General features: G+C 45.2%; 1 protein-coding gene across 3 annotated transcripts in view; it reads left to right on the plus strand.

Moving 5' to 3' along the window:
• adamts18 (ADAM metallopeptidase with thrombospondin type 1 motif, 18) overlaps window positions 1–24756 on the plus strand; it is a 37309-nt gene extending 12553 nt beyond the window's left edge. For all 3 annotated transcript variants that reach the window (XM_029145088.3, XM_029145090.3, XM_029145089.3), the window contains 17 exons: window positions 431–536; window positions 953–1090; window positions 1184–1337; window positions 2490–2585; window positions 3575–3723; window positions 8069–8241; window positions 9166–9296; window positions 9709–9832; window positions 10118–10362; window positions 14707–14827; window positions 15139–15265; window positions 19365–19569; window positions 21251–21445; window positions 22503–22573; window positions 22657–22822; window positions 23889–24084; window positions 24152–24756. In XM_029145088.3, coding sequence (XP_029000921.1) covers window positions 431–536; window positions 953–1090; window positions 1184–1337; window positions 2490–2585; window positions 3575–3723; window positions 8069–8241; window positions 9166–9296; window positions 9709–9832; window positions 10118–10362; window positions 14707–14827; window positions 15139–15265; window positions 19365–19569; window positions 21251–21445; window positions 22503–22573; window positions 22657–22822; window positions 23889–24084; window positions 24152–24267 — 2513 coding nt within the window. In that variant the 3' untranslated portion in view covers window positions 24268–24756. The remainder of the gene's footprint in view (window positions 1–430; window positions 537–952; window positions 1091–1183; window positions 1338–2489; window positions 2586–3574; window positions 3724–8068; window positions 8242–9165; window positions 9297–9708; window positions 9833–10117; window positions 10363–14706; window positions 14828–15138; window positions 15266–19364; window positions 19570–21250; window positions 21446–22502; window positions 22574–22656; window positions 22823–23888; window positions 24085–24151) is intronic.
• Window positions 24757–25157: the final 401 nt, after the last annotated feature.

Below are 25157 nucleotides of genomic sequence, written 5' to 3' on the forward strand. Positions count from 1 at the left end.
GCAGTACTGGACACTTTCATCGGTTTGTCAGGTGGTGTTCTTATGGTAAATCCCACTCCTAGGATCACTTCTCTTTTTAATGGAGCAGGATCCGCCACCAGTAGTAATCCAACGTCTCTGATCAGCCTAGAAGGAAGAAGCAGGCCAAGTCTAAGGTAGTGTAAGGTAGCGCTTTGGTGTGAAATTCCCTTTATGCACGTACATGGATGCGTGTGACAGGCATTTATTGTTGCCAATACTGTCAGACGTTTCAACAGTAGGAATGTAGTCGGAGAGCGAGTAGAAAAAGACAGGAGGATTTTATGTAGGAGATTTGAGTTTTGACTCTGTTCACCTCAGGGTTTTCAGCCAGTCACTTATTGCTGCTTATATCCAAGGACGAAGTCTTCTACTCACTAGCTCTTGCATTACTTTTGTCTTGCTTGTACAGGTTTTGCTCCCATCAGTGGCATGTGCAGTAAGTACAGGAGCTGTACCATCAACGAGGACACGGGACTGGGCTTGGCTTTTACCATTGCTCACGAGTCTGGGCACAAGTATGCTTAGCAAAAACTGCATTGAGTCATTGAGTTTATGTTGTCATTGTGGTGAATGCCTAAATGATATGTGTGATTGTGAACTATTTAAGCTGCTGATGAATTCATTTTCTAATTTAAATACAGTGCTTGTCTAAAAATGTGTACATGCTGGAGGATATGAAACAGCATTCGCCAAACATTTGGCACAGTGCAGTGATTATGCCATGCAACAGGCCATAGTTCCATATACTCTATGTAGTGATGTGAAGGTACTGTAGGTAAAAGTTGTCTGCAGCCTAATAGACTTAAAGCAGTTTAAAGAAGATATCTTTAAATTACTTCATAAAAAATTCATTCACTGATACATGTCAATATCTTCATGTATTGCATGACATCCTGACAGTTCTTCTGTTTTCCCATTTCCATTTCCCCAGTTTTGGGATGATCCACGACGGAGAGGGAAACCCTTGTCGCAAGACAGAAGGCAACATAATGTCTCCCACGCTTGCTGGAAACAATGGGGTTTTCTCCTGGTCCACTTGCAGTCGTCAGTACCTCAGCCGCTTCCTTGGGTAGGCCGAGCAAGCACACTGCGCTGCATTTGTAAATGGGTCGCATCACAGCTGTCCTCTTAGCTGACACAGGTAGTTTGATGTGTTCACCAGAACAGCCCAGGCATCCTGTCTGGTGGATGAGCCCAAGCAGATCGGTCAGTACAAGTACCCTGAGCAGCTGCCTGGGCAACTGTACGATGCAGACACTCAATGCAAGTGGCAGTTCGGCTCCAAGGCCAAACTCTGTGGCCTCGATTTTGTCAAGGTGAGACACTTATTTTGAACAGGATGCAATATACATTTTTAATGCTAACAATGGCTTAGCAAAGAATCATGATGGCCTCTATGCAAAAGCAGCTAAACATATGGACAAAACATTTTTTTCTGGTTCACTGAAATTACTGTCATTAATAATAATGCCAAATTACACAATAAATACCAGTAGTTAAAGATGTGATATTTTGAGAGGTTTGTAGAAAACAACATACGAATCCATGATAATGAGAAGAAGAATGATGCAGTGCTTTAATAATTAGCACAGTCTTTTACAACTGTACATGTGAGCACCACACATTTAACCCTGTGTTAAAATGCATTCCATTAGTTGAAAGTAAACCAGCAACCAGTTGTGCTTTTCAAATAATAAGCCTTTTTGTTGGCTTTATTCACTAATGCTGATTCACATGTAAATGATAAAACACTATAGGCCTTTCTCTCGCTGGCTTTAATTGCTGGGAAATGAAGCTTGCCAAATCGTATATATGACGGATTAGCACACATGGCATCACCTCGGTTGTTCGCGACTTCTCCGCATCCCTGCTATGTTTCCCTGACAGAGGATCAAATACTGCATCTGCATTTCTAAGACCTGTGTGCTAATCAGTGGGTGGTAAATTAACCTACATGCCGATTAACAGTGGATTTGGGGCTGCCTTTCACACTCCTTCCATCAGTTTTCTTTAGTCCCTGATGGGCCCATGTAGAATTAACCACCTGCTCGGTGTCAGAGAAGTAAATCAGCATGTGTACAAAGACTCAAACACACACAACCGGACTGCCTCCGCTGCTCTCCCTCTCGCTCCCCTCCTGCTGCCAGTTGCAGTTAGGCGCGTTGCCAGTCCGTGCCGCATGTCTCTCGACCCCAGCTCTCCCTCTGTGCTCTCTCGCTCGCTCTCTCTCTGTATTATTGGGTCAGATGACACGTACAATTATAGCTCATTTCATTAAAGACGTACAGTGATTAGATTTGACACGGAGGCATTAAGAGGAAGATTATTCCCTTTTATTGAGGCAGTGGGGGAGCGCTGACCAGCACGCTGGTGGTCCTAAATGTCAGGAAACTAAACCTGGAAGAAATAGTGCAAAGCCCACCAGTTTGACAGGCAGCGACAGTGTTTTTCTCTGTCTTGTTTGGCAGGACATCTGCAAGTCCCTGTGGTGTCATCGCACAGGGCACCGGTGTGAGACCAAGTTCATGCCCGCTGCAGAAGGAACCAGCTGTGGCCTTGACATGGTGAGGAAACATTTTCTTTTGTCTATGAATGATCACAGCTCATGCTCTGGCCTCCCAGTTAAATTCGCTGCACTACATAGACAATAGACAACAACAGTGTAATATTAAAATCTAATCAGACAAAGAAACATGCACAGACACAGACAGGAACTGTGCCAGCATCATAGAAATGGACTTACTGGATTCTTTTGATATTTAAGAAGGTTTATAGCATAAAGTAGAAGACAAAGACAAAACCTTATTCACTGCTTCCAGACAAGAGGCACTCCAGCACATAAACCCCTGTAAAACCACCACCTGACAAACATGATATAACCTGTTACTTTGTGAATTGTGCACATAAGCAGATTTTGGACTGTATTTCCACCTTTTGTGCTAAGCTAAGCTAACTGGCAGTTGGCAGCTTTGTATTTACTGTACAGACAAAAGAGGTGCATCGATCTTTTCACCTAACTTGCAGTAAGACAACATCTATTGTGTTTCCTCCAAGGTACGTCTTAAACCAATCCCCAGTCAGCCACACTCATTTGGATGCCAAAGTAGCTTTAAAAGGCAAATATAAGATTGGATTTGATCAAAAGGCAATTATTATATATCAATAAATACTCTAACCAGTGCACATTCTTGAACCCCCACGTGCAGGTACCTGCACAAGCATTTCTGCAATGTCAGTTCTCCCAGCTGGAAACAGAACAGTTACACCTCTTTGCGTATCGTAAAATGATATTTAGAAAGAGAGAGAGGTGATGAAGTGTTTGAATGCAGGTCTTGGCTTGGATCGGGCCGCGCAGTGTACACACATACACTGCAGTGTCTGTGTTGGCGGTAGCTAGAGAGACTGGGTGTCCAGGTGTGGTGCTGGGCATTTGTCCAAACCAGGAAACTCCGGCAAGATGCCCAGAATTGCGCTTGGGTCCTGATAAGAAAACTATTCCTGCGCGTCTTGATCTATCTCTCACTTCCTTCCTGTCTCTTACTGTTACTTCTAGTGGTGTCGGAGGGGTCAGTGTGTGAAATACGGAGAGCATGGCCCGAGGGCAGTTCATGGCCAGTGGTCAGCGTGGTCTCCATGGTCTGACTGCTCCAGGTCGTGCGGAGGGGGCGTCATGTACAGGGAGCGCTCCTGCACCAGCCCAAGGTACACACACCCTCACATAGCCTTGTAATGTAATTCATCACCTCCTTCAGCCAAGTGGATGACAAAGAGATTCATGGCTCGCTCCACAATGAAAAGCCGAGTCGCCGTTTAGAGGAGAAAGCGATTCTTGAAGGTCTCATGTCCCCAACATTCTTCCCTCCTGAGCACCTGAACGCGGGTCTGCCAGGTAGCTGTCGGCAAAGACGAGCAGCTCACATGCTGCACGAGCACACGAGCGGAGCACCCGATAACGGCTCTCATCAGTCAGGCTGACAGCCCAGACAGACAGACTATATCTCCCCATGCTCCAGACGAGACAAACCTCCTAATAGCGTGCTCTTTTCTCTGGAGTCTGCCAAGACAGTCGGCAAACGTCCCCTAATGCTGCTCACTCACACAAACGTAATGCTCCATAATTCTACAGAGCCAGATCCCACTGTGCATATCTCTTTGTTAGGCGAAGCCTCTGTGCATGCTATTACACGCATGTGAGAGAATTTTCATGTTTCACAACGGACACCCGTTATTGTTATTTTGCAGAACGCCCGAGATTTATGGGAATGTTTTTAGAATTTCGCTCGCACCCAATGCCGGCGAATTGAACTGTAGTTCTGTCGTTCCAGTCAAAAGACTGTGTCAGCCTGCATTTACTCTACCAGCTCCCACAACACTTTGCTTTAAATTCAATACAGGAACAGGGGATTATATTTAGAGAGAGGATTGATTTCTTGTAATTAATGCCACATTGTCTGCTTTAACCGTGTGTAATCCACCGTCTTGTTAAACGCTGACATTATGGTAGAATTACGTGCAACGTTTAAACAAGTCTTGTTAAGGATTTAAAGTGCTTCTCTTTGAAGAATGTTTATACTAGTAATTTCCTCTGTAATCCACCACACAGGAACACTCACGATGGGCATGTTTGAGTCAATTAAGAGTGTTTTTTTATTTTTATAGCCAATCAACAAGTGACTTTTCCTTGTTGGTCCTAAATTGGACTTTTGGTAATTCTGTCTGATTCGCGATTCGTTCTGCAACAATTAAACTAAACTGCATAACCACACAGAGCCATTATTCATGCTTGAGCACGTACTCAGTACAGTAGAACAAGACACTCAAACTGCAGCAGGTTTTCTGTATCATCATGACTAGTGGCCGACATCCAAGGTTGCTCCACCACGTGGATCGGTGGCCAGATCTACTATTAATGGTTGCTATCATTTAGAATTTAGTCATAGCAGGTTAGATCATGGTGACATGTCACATCTAATTCTACATGCGTGCACTCACACAATACTCTCATATGTGAGCTGTGTGTTAAGGTGCAGGTGAGATGCCTAGAACATAGTCTTTCATTAACTGAAGCCTGTATATGTCGTTGATTATCAAATGACTTCATGATTTTCACTTCTCACACAGTCATGGTCATTTTGACGGCTTCACGGTTGTCAGTCAAATGGTGCACAACCAGTACATAATCATTCTTGAACCTGAATAAAGACCCAGTTTAAGCCTGCTGCTCATAGTGAGCTTGTTTCCAGTTCACTTCATTTCACTTGTAATTCCTTAATAAATAAACAGATTTCAATGCTTTGTGTCCAGTTCAACACTGCACTTCAGCTTTTTTCAGCACCTCTACTTTCCTCCTTCCTTTGTAGTTGTATTTGATGATGTCAGCTGCTTCAACTAAGCAACCATAACCTTTGATTTTTATAATATTCACAAATTAGGAGATCTTTCAGGTACACACTGACATTATGTCATCATTACTCCCATCATTGGTTAGTAACTAAATGGAAGACAGGTTGTGGCTGTTCTGTCCTTCACAGCTGAACCCTTTGCTAATCCCTATGAGTCATCAAAGACCTCTCCAGAGGTACACTTGCCCTCATATGATACACATTACACACCATGACTGGCAGACCATAAAGGGCCACAGAGTCCTCTAAAGCAGGTTAGCCGTCGAGTTCATTTATCATTCATGTGGCACTAAATAGTGCTTTGTAGCAGCTGCTGCAGAAAGAGGCTGTTAAGCAAAAAGTTACGTACGGAGTCAGTGGGACGGAGAGTGGATTGGAAGACGATAAGAGCTAATATTAAACCCAATAATGCCAAGTTATCAAAATACAGACAATCGGGAGAGTTGTCAGATACAGTACTTTACAACCCTCCTTTGAAAATAACAATGTCAGGGTTCTTCTTTTCAGACGAGCAACTGCACACGTCATCTGAGTCATGCTATGGTGCCCGACCCATGACATTAAGTGTGTTTTCCCCAGTAATCTCAGTGATTATTTTGTCAGGGCCCCTCTGCTTTTAATCTGAGCAGAACGAGAAGGATTAGCCTTAATTTGACATCTTGTCTCTAAAATCACCTTCACCATAAAACTAAACTGCCTTTGCAATCTGGAATGTTCTCCTAAATATTCTACAAACATAACTGGACACTTGTCCAAAATACAATTGAGTGCTACAGATCTTTAGTAATTTTTTATTTAAATGTTCCTTTGTATGTGTTGGAAATGTAATCAAAAATCCTATGTTTTGCGGGGGTTTGGCCTTACAGACACATCAGCTTGTTGAACTCTTTCACCTTTGCCCTGCCATAAAATCTGTACTCAGCGGGAGCGGTCTAAAAAATTGTTCATTTGGTTTTGCTCATGCTCCCAAACAAATTTCACAAGGCAAGCATGTATGATTTGTTCAGTCTTGTAAAAGAGTTCTATGGGATGAGCCAATTAGAGCCCTCTGTTGTTGGAGCTGCTTCAACACGGAAGACGTATCTTCTTCCTCCTTCCACCTCGGCCCCCGATTCCCTGCAGACCACATGCCAAATACAGTTAACCTAATCCTCAACGTCAGGCCTGGGAGATTAAGTTTTGAATCTTGACCGGGTTTTGCTGGCTGGGAACACATTTGGCACACGCTTGATGTAAATGAAATGGGTTGTGTAGTGAAGGGGTAATGGCTTTTAGCTCGGTGAAGTCTCCTGATGGACTTGTAAAGATGTTTTACAGGTTTTAGGCCTTGTTGTAAAATGTTGATCGATGTGAGAAGACAGGAGGGAGCAGGTGACTTAAAAAGAAGCCTGGTGACCTCTGACCTCCGGGGGTTCATTCTCAGCTTTGGTCGCTAGGCAGATTTACTGGGCTCTTGGGATGTTTGAGCACCTTTTAACAGTCCTGAGATCTGCATTGATGTTGGGGTGTAGAGGCACGAGAAGAATGGCTGAAACACAAATCCAAAGCTCGTCAGGTCCAGTTTGTAGCTTGTTATCTTAAAAGTAAATTCAAAATTATGGAGAGGAGGCCATAAACGTGAAATCCAGAGGCTTGTAATGCTTAACACCAGATCATATCAGTGTAGTCAACTCTGTTTTCTTCTGTATGCTTTCCTGGTCAGAATCCCCTAATTGAGAGAATATACGGTGGAGTCCCTGGGAGCCCCGCTGTAAAGCACATTACCACATGGGATATGTTTGTCTGCAGCTAAGACTTAATAGGATCAGAAATACAAAAACCTGAGCCAATCCCCTCTGCCCCCCACTACGAGAGACTAGACTGACACACACACACACACACACACACACACACACACACACACACACACACACACACACACACACACACACACACACACACACACACACACACACCTTCAGTGTAGTTCCATCTTGGAAGCTGGTTTCTCGGTATGATTGATTCCAGCTTTAAATTGAAGTTTAGGAAAAATGCTGTGAAGCAACATTTTGGTTCTGATTGTTGCTGACGTTCATTGCATACAGACATGCTCAGTGCTGTAACAAGAGATTCAAATGCAACGTGCATCTGGTTGATTCATCCTCCTGGTTAAATGTTTTTATTGGGCTCTTTATCTCATTATGCTATAACACATGGTGAATTGTTTTTATTGGGCATGTTAGATCAGCAGGGTTCCACATTCTCGATTTGTGTGTGTGTGTGTGACCACTTTAGTAAATGGCTAAACTCAATTTTCTCTGCTGGTGGTTGTTTTGGAATGCTTGGCAGGAGCATACGGACCTTGGGAAGTAAAGTTTGTTCTTAAGACTTTGCTTTATGCTCTGAAAAAATGATTATTCACAGAGAATCTGCACATTTGTCTTTAAAGGCATCATGACCCATACCCTTTTCACACCCTCAGTAGTTTTTATTAGATTTTATAATACCTCCTGTTGCATAGGGGGCCACAAGGCCACCCTACTGAATTAAACAGCAAATCCCACAGTCCATGTTATTCCAGTTACAGTGTCTATTGGATCGTGTTTAGTAATGCTTCTGTTCTCCTTAACTCTCAGGCTTTTCCTTCTATTGTCGTCTTCTTCTAGGCCCCAGAACAATGGCAAATTTTGCGTTGGCTCCAGCCGCCTGAACCAGCTGTGCAACACTCGCCCGTGCCCTCTTAATGCTGTGACCTTCAGGGCCCAGCAGTGTGCGGAGTACAACAGTAAACCCTTCAGGGGCTGGTACTACAAGTGGAAGCCCTACACCAAAGTGGATGGTAAGGTTAGAAACGCAACTCGTACAATTCTGAGGTGCATTTGATTAAAGTAGTATTTTCCCTGGGAGTGTTGTGTATATATTTTTCTATCATCCATTTTTCAGAGCTCAGAGCCTTACTTGTAACTTCAAATAGTGCAATTCTGGAGGATTATATCCTTTTTATATTTTAATATAGACTAGATAGGCACATAATCACAATAAAACAGAGCAGCCCATACAGAGTTTGCAGATTGCTTAAAGCTTACATATCTTAAGTTTGTAGCTCTTTCATATTCTGCTCCCTACTGTACTCTGCTGGTCCAAATCTCTTTTATAAAATGTTTCTTTAATGCCTGTCTCTATTTACTGCTGCAATGATTAAGGCCAAAAAGCTGGAGGAAACTATCACTTTCTGTAATGTGCATGAGAGACTTGTAGCCACCTGCACCCTCTGACACAGTGGGGATAGATTTGAAAAAAGAGGCCTGCAGGCCAGCTTTGTTACATGGAGCAGGGGAGAGAGAGTGTGTGTGCAAAGGAGAGTAGTGTGTTTGGCCATCGTCCCAGGCCTGTTTAAGCTTTGATGAATGGGAGGTGATGTAGGGAGGAACAGATTGTGAACTGCCTTTTGGGACCCTGGGCCAAGTCACCATCACCGTCGTTTATTTTAATCAAAGACGGCTGCAGAGACTTGTCTGTGATAACTGATCTGAACTACAGAATAAACCTGTTGCCCCACATGAACACCCCTGGGTGCATTCATAGTCGGTTTCTGTCTCTTCCAATTCGGTCTCAGTGGGACCTGCACACACTCCACATGTAACAGGTTGCAGTACAGTAGCTCATCCAGCATCACATTTGTTTTTCACCTGCAAACTGTAAATGTCTGTATATCCAACTTACATTGTTACCAAATATATATATGTGTTTGTGTTCTTTGCAGAAGAAGACGTCTGTAAATTGTACTGCATTGCAGAGGACTTTGACTTCTTCTTTGCGATGTCCAGCAAGGTTAAAGATGGCACCACCTGCTCTGATCACAACAGAGATGTCTGCATCGATGGAGTGTGTGAGGTAAACAAACTCCTCTGTGCATGTGTGCATTAAAACAGATAGGGAGTGCTGTTAAATCTGGGATCAATAGAGATCATACTGGTGTCATTGTCATTTCTTATACCCTAATCCATTGATCCTGTGCTGCAAGCCACACTTCAGTAGTTTGTCTGGTTCATGTATTGTGTGGACCTCTAGAAACCTTTAGACCTCCTTGCATGTACAGTCCTTCTAACCCAGAACCCAGTTGCAGTAGTTATTTGAAATAGCAGATGGTCACACAGGTGGAAATAAAGTTTAGTGCCTTTATAGCAGTACATTTGTTCATTCTGTCCTCATGTACTTTATAACTGAGCTGCTTTTTCAGTTGCTGTTTTTTTGTATTTACTTTACACATATTCCAGCCTTATTGTTTGTATATGTTTGTGTGTAGGCAGTTGGTTGCGACCAGATTTTGGGTTCCAAGGCCTCTCTGGACGCCTGCGGCATCTGTAAGGGAGACAATTCCACTTGCAAGTTCTTCAAGGGCCAGTACACGCTGCAGCACAGGGCTAATGGTAAGTCTGACTTTGTATTTGTTTGTAGTGTGTCTGTACATGTTGGATGTTGCACACTGAAGATTGCCGCAAGACTATGGACACATGCACGCACAGACACATCCATCTAATCCCAATGCCTAATGGACTTTACCTAAACACAAAGATGAGAAAGGAGCTCCTGATAAATTAAAGCAGAAACAAAGCTGTGAGCATCCATGGGAGGACGGGTGTTGGTTGAACAGACCAGCAAACGCAAATATATGAGCATGATTCATCCTGTGTTTTTATTCCTTTGTTTTAAAGAGTATTACTCCATGGTAACAATCCCAGCTGGGGCTCGAAGCATCCACGTCAGGGAGATGGAAGTCTCCACCAGCTACCTGGCTGTCCGCTCCTTGAAGAGGAAGTACTACTTGACTGGTGACTGGACTGTGGACTGGCCGGGAAAATTCCACTTTGGTGGAGCTGTGTTTGCCTACGAGCGCTCTTTCAACAAGCCGGAGAGTGTGTATGCTGCTGGACCTACTAATGAGACGCTGGTGTTTGAAGTAAGCCGCCTCTGCTGGCCGACATCTTTTTATGTCAATCGACAGTGACAGGGTCCTCGGCCTGTTCTTTAGCTGGACATGAGAAGCTTACATGAAAAAGATTGAAGTTTGTGTAATAGGAAGCGCAGGGGCAGATGCTTTGAATGCTGCAGTGGGAGAATTAAAGTGCTGGGTTACGTCAGTAATGATGTAGGGAGGGGATGTGAGTTTAAGGCAATCTTTGTTCAGCTGCCATTATTCAGATTATTCACCACAGTTTACGTTTGCCCCTTGATTTCTTGGTAATGCAGGCGTCACTGTAGTTGGAGCAATGTGCTTTAAGCCTACGGTAACTGTACAATCCCTAAGTCCACCACCGTTTAGAAGAGAGATGCAGGTGATTTATGAGCTAGTTGTACTTCTTTCTGCTTCGCGTTTGTAATAATTTCGTGGCAGGAACCAGAGCTTAGAGGGGAGGACGAGTCTTTGCCTGTCCTAAAGACGTGATGGTGGACAGGCGTATCCTCCTGACAGCAAAGCTAATATTCACCAAGCGCCCAAGTCATTCTCGGTCTCCTTATGACTGTTAGTTTAAATGAATAGTGGTGGGATGTTCTTCCCACATAATTTTGTCAACGAAAGCATTTATTTTCTCCTGAACTCTGAACCCTAGCTGTAGAAACAGAAGTGGAAACCAGGTGAAAACTAGACCTTTTGTTTTTTTTTTTCTTTTCCTCGACCAGAGTTGAAGACATAGTCATGTAAACGCTAGTCCTCCCTCTGTCCCTTGGGCTACTGGAATCCTGCGGTTGAAGTGGGAACGACTGGCCTGTAAATCCTGGAGGAATACCAGCGCGGTGCTCCGAGTGCTTGGCTGGTCACTTGGCCATCGGGAAATGTTTTTGTAGCTATTTTAGACAAGAGGCTTTTGTTTGTGGGCAGTTTAACAGAAACACAGCCCAGCGTTGTTTCATTGTGCGCAATGCAGACTCGTAACAACAATTTAATTTTGTCACTCCCCGAGGAGGTTATTTTTTGCAGCTTTGCAAAGTGTGTTTGGACTCCAAATGCTTTGAAATTTTCACCTAAATAGTCATTTTTTATAGAAATATCAATTAATCACAATTTCCCAAAAATCAAAAAGAAATTAACGTCCACCTTGAACATGGGGAACAACAATTTGTCACGCATTATGTGTGTTGTTTTACTCACTCCTAAAGATAGTTTGTTTTGCTGAAGGTAGAGGGCACATAGCTTCAGGAAAAGCATTTATGATGTATGTGAACTTGCGCTGGCCTCTCTTGGATTTACAGTAAAGTTAATCAGAACCTCACGTGGGAAGGTGCAGAACATATACAACCATGTCTGGTACCTGCAGACATGTACAACCTTGAACTAACCATTGTTTTAATTATTTATTAACTGCTATATAGAATGTAACACAGATTTAACTTAATCCACAAGATTTACAGTCTGTCTTTTCACAGACAGAGTTATGTCAGTGTTGCAGTTTCACATATACAGCGTTGCACAAAGTCAATTATGCAATAAGCTGTAATGATAAGACAAAAAGGAGTCACAGCTTCTCTTGCTTGTCCTAGTCTTACATCTGTCCACTGAGACACCGAGATCAGTAGCAGGCGGCTGATCTGCAGATGACACGAGTAATCTGTATAAGTATGGCCTGTAATTAGAAAAAAGGAGCGAGGTTATTAGGGAGAGACGGACAGAGACAGATTGAGGAGAGAGTGTGAGATTAAAAGATTAGAATTTAGCTTTGTAGAGTTCAGTGCACAGGGAATTTAACGTTTTCACTTACTTCTCACATTCAATCTGTTTTTTATTATATTTATTTCTTCCCATTGCTGATCATCCGTTTCAAACACTTTTGCTAATTCATTCTATCATGGAAAATCCCTGGAACCACGAGCGGGGGAGGGTCCGTACACCGACGAAGCACTCGGAAGAAAAACAAATGTTAAGGAGCGTGAGCATAAACTGTGACAAGGTGTCCACATCTGCACAGCTGCTCAGCTGGGGGGGGGGCAGAGGTAGATAAGGAGAAGAGAGAACAGACATAACATATGGCTGCCTCCGGAGGTCTCTGCGGAGACCAGGAGGGATTATTCCCCTCCCATTGACATCCTTGCGGTATGAGGAGGCCGGATCGTGCCAGCGTGAGGAAAATAAGTGTCTTCATGAGCGAGATTAAAATCTCACTGATTCATCAACGTGACATGTGACTTGATGGGACACACGCTGAGGTGTGTGATGCTGCTCTGTAGAGCGACACCAGTCAGACCAACCACTTTATATGTTATTAAACTCAGGAGACAGAGTGGGGAAAACATGTCAGGAGCAGCTGGCCTCCCTCATCAGTGACTCAAGGTCTGGCCAAGTAATGTGAATTCTCTGCCCAACATCTAACCAATCAGAATGGTTTATTATTCAATTTTACCCTAGAAGAAATGAAAGAGAACTTTTTTTTTGTTTATATGAACCTCTGTGGGATTTAATTATTAAACTGCATATAAACACACTGGCAAATGTAATTGTTGTGCTCTGTTTCTACACGCAGTTCATAACGACAGTAATCGATGTTGTCAGCACTGATAGTGTCATTGATTTGCTGGCTGTAGCGTGTGGGTAGATTTTTATGTGTTGTGACTAATGTGAAAGCAGCGTGTTGGTGCTGATTTTGCTTTGCTTTGACCGTGAGTTTGACAAGGCCAGCGTGAGCTGCGTCCATGAAGTCGCTGGACACCGCGGCTGATTGCGGGAGGATTTGTGTTTTGGTTTGGGTGTTTGGTTGTCAGTCAGGGGATGAGCACCGGCTGCAGCTGTTCCAGAGTGGACTGGAGCGCAGACGGGGTCTGAAACTGTTGTTTGAAAGAGGCTGTGGTGGCAGACGTTGGTAACTCCACGGTTGGTTGGGTGTCGTCAGCATTTTGGACGTCTTAAGAGAGATGGGTAATTTATAAAGCACTTATAAGACCCCTTCATGCGTAATTCCTCCATTAAACTGTTGCTTGTTGTGTATAGACTGCACTGTAGCTTGCAGTTCATATTCTGAAGAATGTTCACAAGCTATGGGTTTTCTGCATAAGCAGATAGTTCCCATGTGCTTAGCAGAGGCAGCTGTTTCACTGCAGTCGGGTTTGAGAGGGAGCCTACACGTCCTCAAGCCCAGAGGCCACAAGTCGCTGCTGCTGAGTCTATATGGTCCCACTGATTGCTAATTGGTGCCAGTTAATAGAATATGGTACTGTATGCATGTTACTGTCATGGTACCTTAAATATGTCATATGCCCTTCCATGTTTTTTAAGTCGGGGCGCAGTGATCTAAAAATGCCGCACAGATGTTTTCGTTTGACATCAGTAGTCTACTTGCTCCTCTCGTGATGCACATCACTCTTCTCGCCTCCTGTCTGGACCGGTGCCGGCCCCGAACGGGTGGGAACCGTAACCAAGCGGCGCAGAGTGATTGGTCCAGCCAGGGAAGCACCCCAGGACCGCTGAATGTGAAATGAAGCCAGGAGGTGCTTGGCTCTCTGAGCTGGATGCTTGATGGTAGATTCCTTTGTACATCTGGATACACCCCAAAGAAAATGCACATGTCAAAGCTCATTATTGCGAAGAATAATAGACTGATGTGTTTGTCAGGCATTGGAATGAATGTTGACAGTTGGATTTAATGCAACAACCAACCCGGACTAAACTCACTATGAGCTGCCTGTATATGTAAAAAGGCCTCATCGAGTTGTTTTAACAATAGCCTGGTGCTACTTCTGTAAGAGAGTGTCTGCTTTAGTCTATGCTTTACATTAATGTCCCAATAATTCCTCTGTGCAGAAAAGGTGAGTCAGAAACACCAGGCAGAACAAAGGATGTGGTGAGAAGGAGTGAAGAAGATGGAAACTGTCTCTCATGTGTGCACTGTGCTCTCCGCAACGGTTGACCTTTAAAACAGTGGGAGCAGCCAGTTCTGTGTCCTGCTGCCACATTGACCATGGTCCTACCTTTACTCTCTTGCAGTGGAGAACAGAACGAATGGGACATTTGTTTTTACTTTTTTTCCTACATGTTCAGTTTGTACAGTGCAGACATATTGTTTAGATTTGTGGAGAGCTACTGAGACAAAGACTGTTTTTCCTAGTTCAGTTCAGGTGATACCCTGCTTTACAGCCTAGGGAGGAAGGTTGCTGGTGTGACTCCCTAGAGCAGCTGCAGTGGAGGATTGGACATTTGAAAACCTGATGTTGATGTAGAGCAGAGCGATGCTATCTGTGTTTTCATTATGAGTGAAGGTTAGAGGTTAACTGCCTTCACATGTGACACCCTTTGACCGATGTGCTTCTCTGACAGATCCTTCTACAGGGAAAGAACCCGGGCGTGTTATGGGAGTACACTCTGCCTCGCACTGAGAGGAAACCGGACTACAGCTGGGGTGTAGTGCGGTCGGACTGCTCCGCTCCATGTGCTGGAGGTGAGACTGGGCTTTTGTGTATGTTTGTGGCATGAAACCAGAGCATCACATGTTGCACCAACCTTTTAATTATTCAGGGTAAATTTGGAGGATCCACCACGGATGTTTTATGTATTTATAAATGTGCAAGAATAGAAAGCTGTGCCCACAGCAACCTGTGTTGGTCCCAATGACCCTGAGCTCACCCGTCAGTGGAGGGATGGTCTATGCTATGACCGTGGTTCGTTTAGCTGCACTTCAGCCGAATGAGTGAAAACAAAATTAAATTTAAAAAGTTCTTCACATTCTTCCTTTGTGGTGTTTCTTACCAGGTCGTATCTCGACCAAGGCGATCTGCCTGCAGGACCAGAAGGTGCAGGTCAACTCCACCATGTGTAATCCTCACACCAGACCCACGCTGGGCTCCCATCTCTGCAACACGCAGCCTTGCCCTGCATAGTAAGTGCAAGAGTGTGTGTGTGTGTGTGTGTGTGTGTGTGTGTGTGTGTGTGTGTGTGTGTGTGTGTGTGTGTGTGTGTGTGTGTGTGTGTGTGTTTGGAGGACGGCGCCTTTGCATGTGTGCTGTGGGATAAGTGGCACGTGTCTTCATGTTGCCAAATTTTCAGGAACATTAGGGTGGTGTTTTTATTACAGAAACACACACGCACACATGCACACACACTGTGGCTGAGCAGTCTAGAGGTGGCCTGTGGGTTTTTTGCTGTGGCCAGCCACCACTCTGCTCGGCCCATGTTCTTTGTACGCCACTCTCCTTTACCCACTCTGTAATTTTTTTTTTCCGTTTTCTCTTCTGAGAAACCCATTTCAACTGCTGTGCGTTAAAAATTCATCCTATTTTGATGAGTCGAAGGAAAATATTATATTTTTGATTTAAAGGGACGTGTAAGAATCTGATACGTTCTGCATAGCGATTGTGTGCGCAGGAGCTCCTATATTGTTGAGTGTTGGAACTGGAACAACGGGTTCCGGTGGTCTGGTCCAATGACTTTCACTTACTTTTACCACATGAAGAGAATTTTACAGCTCTTATTTGATTTTGGAGTCTTGGATCTGTAGCGTAAGACTCACATCAGTCACGTTAAGTCTAACCCCTGGTCATACGGTTTAACCACTTGGTGGAGTGCTCCTGTCGTGAGCTAAACACAAGATGATGTCTGCAATCAACCGGTGACTTCAGCAAACAGAAGAATGACGCTAAAGGATATGATCAAAGCAGAACTGGAGGGAGTGTTGGTTTTTGGACATATCTCCTATATTCTCAAACCAAAGAGTCCTAATTATTGCTGTATTAAACCATGTCTGTGTTTTAGCGCCATAGTCTAGACATTGTACTTAATGCCATACATTGTTAATGAAGAAGGTGCGTTCAGGGACCAGTGGAGCAAGCGAAGGAGGAAACCAGGTTTAAGCGCAGCGGAGCAACAAGTTGAAACAGCACTGGACGAATGGCGTCTCCTCTACGTGGGCCTTTGGCTGAGGAAACTGCAGCTAGTTTGATTTACAGCCCTGCTCCGAAGAACAGTCGGGGAACTGTGCCTTGGCTTTGGCGAGGGTGCACGTATAGAGCGCTCATGTACACGCACAGGACGCCGTGCGCTTCACAGTTCATGTGCATTCTCTGAAATGCTGGATTGTTCATCCAAATAGGTTGAAATAATAGAAATGCAAGCTGCCTGTTGTCATTTAGTGCGCCGTCAGCCATGCTGTAACACGTTCAAACTGAACTTTCTCCCATGTCAGGGGTTGAACAAGCCAGACAGCTATCGCTTACAGCTCCGACATACAGCCTCTGTTTCCCTCTAAGCTTCCCACCACCCGGGAGGACTTTTCCTGCCCCTAATCTCAGGCATACCACTTCTTTTATCTTGGCGAAAGGTATTAAACAGTCCTGTTGCAAGTCCTGACCCCCCCTTTGTTAGGGAGAACAAAGTGGTGTAGTCCAGATAAAGGGCGTCCGTGCAGATTGTCCATTCAAGGAAGTAAACTGGTGTTTGACAGCCATTGATGTAATTATACAGTAGCTGACAGCGGCCCTCAGCTGGTCGTGGGTATCGGCCAATTTATGGGCTGCACACAGGAAGAACGCTTGAGCTGAGTGAGCAGCATGAAAGGTTTAATGACTGCATTAAGACCTCCAGGATGTATGGGTATGAGTCCAGCAGAGGGAAGGAAAATTGACAATGCTGTGGCGTGCATGTGCGCTCCGTGTGTGTGAATGTGTGTGTGTGACGGGAGGGGGGGTGTAAAAGGGCCTGCTTATCTCTGTGATGTGTATCTCTGGTGTTGACAAGCCCATCCATGTTTTATTGCACAGAGACAGTGGGATTCCCATGGGGCCCAGCCAGTCTAGCCACGCACAGTCAGTCAACTCCCCCCATCTTTACTCCCATTTAACTCGTTTTGCTTTAAGCCTCCAGTGGATGTGAGTGTGTCAGGAAAACATGAATGTTTGATTGTGGCGTTGCAGCCCGTCTGAGTGTAAAGGAGGCTGAGATCTGAGGAAGGCGTTAGGAAACTACAGTGCAGTTAAGATCCACTCATGCGCCAGAGACTTTCGTTTCCTGTGTTCCTTGTTCTACCTTGCCCCCATCCCCACCTCATACATGCCCGTCTTTTCTTCCTCCCTTCAGTCTGTTTTACTCTTCCTCTTGGCGGAGACCATCTGTGGACTCGCTCACTGTACCACACGTTAGGGATTTTTCTGTGTTCAGCATATGTAGACAAATCAAAGCAAGGCGCGCTGTGCCTCTGCCAGAGGAAAAAAACAGGCGGAAGTGGTATTTAACATACTAATCAGCTGCTGTATTTATCGAAGCTGCATCAATAACACTGATGAATCAGACAAATAGAAGTAGGATATTTCTTCCCTAAAGTAAAGTGTATATTTACTGATGGACTCTTAATTACAGAAGGCTGTATGGACAATTATGCATCCATCAGCTGTCAAATAATGACACCCAGCTTTTTAAATACTTATGGTAAAAATATGCTCCAGAATTTGCCTTGGCGTGAAGAGGGGCTTTCAAGTTGATGCTTGTTCTTGTAACCAAGAGAGAAAACTAATTTAAAATAGGTTTAAATTCTCTTTAATTTCAATTAATTTTATTTGCCCTCAGCAAAATTATCTCTCTGCTTCTATCGCTCTACATGTAGATATAACAAAGATCAGAGCTTGCGTCTAGTTCTGGTTGAATTAACTACATGCTCAGCAGAGCCGGTCATGTTTGCATCCCATGCAGGCAATTGGAGAGTTGAAGAAAACCATTGGCCTCCAATCAAACCCACTATTAGGTTAAGAATAAACATTCAGTGGCACTGAAGCCCTATAAGCCCTAGAAACGCACGGGTGAGTTCCTCAGAACCTCCCTGCAGTGCTGCTCTCATCTGCTTCAAAATATGCCCGTTATTGAAACCTTTTACAGATACAAATTACAGCTGGGTCGCTGGTGGTTTGCAGCGAAGCAAAGTGGCGCTTCAGCCACTTTCCCCCAATGATATATTGTTATTTATAAGGCAGGAAAAAATAGAGGAAGAAAGCAAACAATCCACAAACCAAGAGTCTGAACCCGGTGCTTTTGGGTCCCAACGGTTCACATCTTTCCTGTTCCCAAATTGCAGTTCAGCCCAGCTGCTTCATTTGTCTGTGGCGCTGGAAAGGGTATGAAAGCATTTTTCTTCCCCTGCAGCAGGTTGGGCGGCGCAGAGGAATGGTCTGTGTGGTACAGGGAGTCTGTCGTCCCAGAACTGGACCGAGCCATCTGCCCATCTCTCCGTCTCCCTCGTCTAAGCCTGCGGTTTTCCGACCACTCATTTGCTGTAATCTCCCCTCCTTGAGCCCCAGTGTCAAGACAGAAGCTATTTTCGAAGTAGCGCCGGGCTTTCATCAGTGGCGAAGCAGGATTTCAAAGAAACTTAAGTAGAGGCGGAGGACAGGAGAGGCGACAAAGCGGATGAAAACACGGGGTATTGGAAATAAAAGGAGCATAAATGTTACAAAGGGGGGATGAGACGTGAAGATGAATAAAAAGAAGCACATCTGCCTTCATCCTTATTATATAGTGTCTTGTATATTGTTGTTGGCCCTGGAGTTACGTGTATGTACAACATGGGTTTCAGGTCTATTTTAGGATGCGGATGGACGTGGTCATACATTTAGGCCTGTCTATTTTCTTCTTCCACCTTTGCCCTTTTGTACAGTGATAAAAATCAATGGCTTTCATCAATCTTTAACTGTCGGGAGAAAGAACAAAAGATGAAGCCGACTTCTTCACGCCAGCGCTGTGTGCAGTGCTTTTTCATATTGAGCTCAGTGTGGTTGGCTGTCCTGATTAGGAGCTCGGTGGTATTCTAATGAGTTCACTCTGAAGCAGCTCCATCTGTGGAAAAGCCCTGATACACAAACGAGAATTTAATGTACTTACACCTACAGGCCTTTTTAAAATGCGATCTCTCGTTTGCAGCTGGTGGAAACCCTCGGTGCTTCCATAAGCCTCTTAATTTACTCACTCACTCCTCCTCTCCTCGTGCCCCCCCACAGTTGGGCGACAGGCGACTGGGGATCCTGCAGTCGCTCGTGCGGAGGAGGTCAGCAGACGAGGGCGCTGCGCTGCCTGAGGAAGGTGACCTACCAGAGGGACGAGGTGGTGGCCCACTCCCTCTGCCCCGTCGTCGCCCCTGCCCAGGTCCAACCCTGCCACACCCAGGCCTGCCCGCCCGAGTGGAGCACTGGATCCTGGTCACAGGTGTGGTAGCGTTCAAAAAGCCCAGAATGGAAATTACAGCGTGGTGCACCGCTGTGGCCCAGACTGAAATATCTCAGCAACTATTGGGTGGATATCCAACCCATAGTTTCGTGGGTTCCACAAGACAGTAGGCCAGTAGGTCAAACGTCGCTCATCACACAGGCAAATTATAGGTCCACACAGACATGTACTGAATTCTGGGAACATTTGTTGGCATTAATGAGCTGATATTAATATGAGGCAGACTCTGAACTCCTAGAAGAGATGGAATGTCAGACATATTCATCATGAGAAGTCTGAAAGCAAATTATAACCAACTTTACCAACTTTGTAAAGTGAGATACATTGTGCCAAAATTGAAAAAAATATCTAATTTTTTTTACTTTAAGGCTTGATTAAGACTAAGATACAAGATTTTCATATTACAGATTCTTAGTAGAAAAGCAGTTCGACTGACATAGTTGGACATCTGCATGTCTAAACAAGGAACCCAGTGGCTCTGCCTTTGGCTTATATTTAACTGCAACCCTCTGCTGCCCCCTGTTGGTCAAATGAAAAACATTCAAACGTCAATCATGACCACGTATCAGGAGAATCTTCTATCCTCTGCGAGCTATTGTTTTATCCTGGGCCTTGTGTAAACAGGGGAAATGTACATCAATCAATAATCAGAGTAATCAAATACACCCTCCAGTCACAAAACAGCCACATAAACCACAGAAGTGGGTGTAACTGATCATTGTCTAGTCTCTTGAATGGCTAGAACTTTACTAGACAATTGCAGAAGAAAATATAATTTTTGTGTTGTTTGTGATTGGGCTATTTCACTTTATGGCTGGTCTGCAGTTCGCTGTCCATTAGAGAGGGCATTTCTTTGCTCATGTGTACAATAATGATAGCCTGGCTGGAAATCTGATAGTCTGTCAAGCTTTGTTGAAGGACTGGTCTGACCTGTGCCGTCTGGACCCTCGGCTGTCATTTAGCAATCATTCTTCAGGACACTCGCTTCAAACCAAGTTCAGCCGGCGGTCACACCGAGACAAGGCCACTCCCCCTGAAAAAGATCAGTCGGACCGCTCCGCGACCGAAGGACGACTGGGACGCGTGTCTTTGCGGGGCGCTGTGTGTAAATGGACCAGCACAGATGTGTTTGTGTCTTTTGTCTAATAAAGTAAGTCAGAGTATTTGCACAAAGCGTCCCGATGGCCGCGGCCGCCGGTCCCGGTAGAGCCGTTTGACCCCCTCGTCCATCTCTGCGCTGCTCAGCCCCAGCACTGTCTGCCTTTGGCGGAGACGCTGATGGGCTGGGATTACATTCCTCCCCCGAGTTATTTGTTTAGTGAATTAATTTCGTTAGGCCACGCCAGGCTGTCATTAAGCTGGTGACCTTCCGTTTGATTGTCCACCATGTGGTGAATTGCAAACATATTTACTGTGTGTGTGTGTGTGTGTGTGTGTGTGTGTGTGTGTGTGTGTGTGCGTGTGTGCGTGTGTGTGTGTGCGTGTGTGCGTGTGTGTGCGCCAAGGGTTTAACCTCTAATGTTTGGACGCACTGAAAACATTCACACTATAGTTACAAGTTAAAGTGTGAGCATTCAGTCTGTGTATCGTCAGTTCATCGTTTCATCTTATCGACTCATTCAGCGTCTTTCACTTCTGTGTCCTCTCTGTCTGTTCGCAGTGCTCCAAGTCTTGTGGTCGTGGACTAAGGAAGCGAAGCGTATTTTGCAGCAGCACTGACCCTGGGGCAAAAGCGGTCGTGGTGCCCGACAGCATGTGCAGACAGCACCACAGACCCAAAGCCCAGGAGACCTGTGTCCTGCGGCGCTGCCCCAAAAATGAGAGGCTCCAGTGGACTCCCACTCCCTGGGGAGAGGTAGGGAAGAAAGAGACGGGAAACTCTAAAGTGAAATTGTTGTTTTCTGTTCAGTCATTTTCAGCAGTTCAGTGTAAAACGTCAGAAATCAGTTCGAAGAAATTGCTTTTGGTGCCATGAACATAGATTTGCTGCTACACTGTTGTTGGTGTGTGATTTAGTCCAAATGCAGACGGCATAACCACAGATCTAAGCATCTGCGTCCCTCATAATTATCGAAAACAGAGGCCTCCGTCCAGTGCTGCTGTTTTTTACAATCATAGAGGAAAACATCATCACAGAGCAGTGAGAGCAGTTTCACAGCTCGCTGAATGTATTGCAACGTCAAGTCTGGAGCTTCATCTGGACTGGAAATGTTCCGACTTCAAATTGTTGCACTGAGCCTGTTGACAAGCCACTACTGAATGTTACCAAGGGGCTGGAAGTAGATGAGGAGAAGAAGAAATTATAATACATGTCCTTTATAGAATTCACAGAATTAATATAAGAATAACTGAATTTTAAGCATCTTGTAAATCAGTAACCAGTTCAATTGAATTCAATTCAAAGTGGTTCGCATCACTATGAAAATAATTCCGGATGAAAAGCATCTTGCGATGTGAACTTTCTTTTTTTTTTTAAGGTGACAGTAATGAACCGCCACATTTACCAAACAGAAGTCAGTTTCTACCTGCGGTCCTTGTATTTCATTTTGTAACATACAATGATTCAAATGAGCGCAGTAAGAGCACTCAATTACTCGCCGAGTAGCTCATGCTGCTGAATATGTAATGAAACGGGTCAGTGTAAAGGTCAGGTGTTCAGCACACGACTAGCGAGATGAAACACAGGGAAAAGACTTGCGCTCGGACTATATTGAGTTTTTGAAGAGGACACGCTGCTGCATAAAGTAGACACTGCCTAAAAATAATGACTTTTAAATGTACCTATTATACAACACCTATTAAATATTTTGGCTCTATTACTGCAGTGATAACCGACCTTGTGGCGTCTGCTGCTATGGGAACGGCTCAGCATTTCACCACGCTCTCTAACGCTGCTCATTCCTCTGTCCTAGTGCTCCAGGTCTTGTGGTTCTGGTGTCCAGAAGAGAGAGCTTCACTGTGGAGAGAGAGACTCCCAAGGCGGGTATGTAGCTCCACCTGCCCTGTCTCCAAACTAACAATTTGAGGATGAACTGGAGCCGTTAAAAGGCCTCCTCTCCTGCTCAGGTATGTGGAGTTCCCCGTGCGGAGGTGCAGGAATATGGCTAAACCTTTGGTGGAGCTCCAGCAAGGCTGCAACCAGGGTCCGTGCCCCGAGCTGCCGCGGGCCTTTCCCGGCAGAACCACCTCCAGCGCCGTGGTCTTGGGCTGGTACGCCTCTCCCTGGCAACAGGTGCGTTTACTCCAGCTTTGATCTGCGAGAGACTTTCAGCGCTGCGAGCGCTCTCCAGCTGAAAGGCTTCCAATCCGGAGCTTTTCTCCCACACGTGAGGCACCATGATGACATCTGGGATGTCATCATAGGCATGATGAAAATCGCAGCGCCAAAAGCTACAAAGAGTGATTTTATGTCAACTGTGGACCACACACTATTCATGGGTGTTGAAAATTAGATCCCAGGGCATGTAACACTTAAGTGGATGCTGAGACTAGAATTTCCTATTATATCTGTAACTGTGACAACACGTCTTGCATCAGCCTAGACGCGGGCGGGAGGAAGAAGGATGCCTGAAATCAGTTCAAACTTTAAGTCGGAAGTCAAAACTCAAAACACAATTGAATGTGTAAACACATCTAGTACTAATAGTTTTATTATTAGGTACAGCAGCTTTCGACCATTTGTCACGACATGGAATAAGGTCCATTTATGTCCAATATTGGATTTTGGATAAAGGATTAGCTTCACATTCTTTTACAGTGTTTCCTTAATAATTTGTGAATATAATTGTATTAAAGCTGTGACGTAGGGGAAACTGTACTGTAGAAATGGTTGAATATATCGTCATACTGTACCTGCTGCTGACCGGAGGGTTGGCATCCTGGGCGAAATCCTCCCGCTGGGCGAGCGATAACAGAAAGCCTCAGATGCGAACCCGGCGCTCCGCTGGGCTGCCGAGCCCATCGGGACGGGCTGTGTAGGTGTTTAAGCGTCTGTTATGCAACACATCAGGCATCTCATACAGCACCGGCTGATTTCTGTATGTCTACACCAGAGGAGATTTCTCCTGACAGCACGCTGGAGGCCATGTTTGTTTTCTGCATCTGTTCGCGGCATCGCAGTAGAGTTTCCTTCCATCCGTTCCTCTCTCTCTCTCTCTCTCTCTCTCTCTCTCTCTCTCTCTCTCTCTCTCTCTCTCTCCCCTACTCCTCTTTATAGTGATTTCTCATTCTTCCTATTTATGTCTCTGTGCCCTTTCCACTGTCTCTCACTGTCTTTGTGTCTCCCTGCTCCCCGTCAGTGCTCTGTGTCCTGCGGCGGTGGGGTCCAGACCCGGTCCGCTCAGTGTCTCCGGCAAGGTCGCCCTGCAGCTGGCTGCCTGCCGCACCAGAGGCCCGTCACTTCCCGGGCGTGCAACACTCACTTCTGTTCCGCCGCGCTCCCTGCTCCGGCGTATCGGCCCAGTCGGGTCGTAGACGCTGGAGTGACACGTAAAGGTAAGACCTCACGCGATGACGCGTTATACCTCTGTCCCCGTTGCTCATTGTGCCCATTCCTCTGCAGATGAGCACTGCTTGGACCATTTCAGCTGGTGCTACTTGGTGCCGCAGCACGGCGTGTGCAACCACAAGTTCTATGGACAGCAGTGCTGCAAGTCCTGCTCCAGCAAGAGGCTGTAGAGCCGCCCGCAGGGGAGCATCACGCGTACGACACGGAGAACGGTGCTCAACAATGTGTTTTCTTCCTGAAGTACTTGACCAGTCTTGAAAAGAAGTTATAAGGTGAGAATCCAGAGACATTTTTTTTTTGTGAAAGGCAGAGTGGTCACTCATCGTCTTGGAACTGTTAAGTCACACAACATCTGAAGAATTATAATTTAAATGTTGTTTTTGAGAGACACAACACCACAAGCCATCACAAGAACAAGGACAACAGCGACTTTAGCTTGCTTATATATATTTAAAGGTGTCTGGTCTCACACGCCTTTATTTAAGTTATTACGGTTGTGCTTGCGTATTATTTCCATTTTGTCCGGTGTCATGTTCTGTCTGTGTTTGGTAACGACTGTGCCAATCACCCTCGGAGACTTCATTTGTTGTTTTGCTGTTGAATACTACCTGGACACATACTTCCTGTGCATCTCATTCATGTAAACCCAGTCTGTAAAACGTCGCATCCTGTCGTTTTTGGCTCTTCCGCGTCGTTACGCTAATACAAGTCCATCGTCCATCTGTTTTCTGCTCATACTCTACTGTACCTGCTCCTCTCCACCCATGCAATGAGAGGAATAATAAACATCTGGAGGCCTGGGGGGAGCGAGGGGTAGGGTGAAGAGGAGGAGGAGGGGGTGATTGTAGGGTGAGTGTGGGTGCCGTCTGAATAGCAAGAGGCCTTGCTTGTGGGCGAGGTCTGCTCAGAGCAGCTGAGATTCGAGGGTGGACCTCAGAGGCCATGACGCTGGCGTTTGTAATGCTCAAGGTAGCGCTTTCGTGCCGCCTGCAGCTTTTACTCGACTGTAATTCACAAACGTACACCACAATGCCTTTTTTGGCGCCCAGCTGCATCTAAA

The sequence above is a fragment of the Betta splendens genome, chromosome 3 (assembly GCF_900634795.4).
Source record: "Betta splendens chromosome 3, fBetSpl5.4, whole genome shotgun sequence".
NCBI classification, from domain to species: Eukaryota; Metazoa; Chordata; class Actinopteri; order Anabantiformes; family Osphronemidae; genus Betta; species Betta splendens.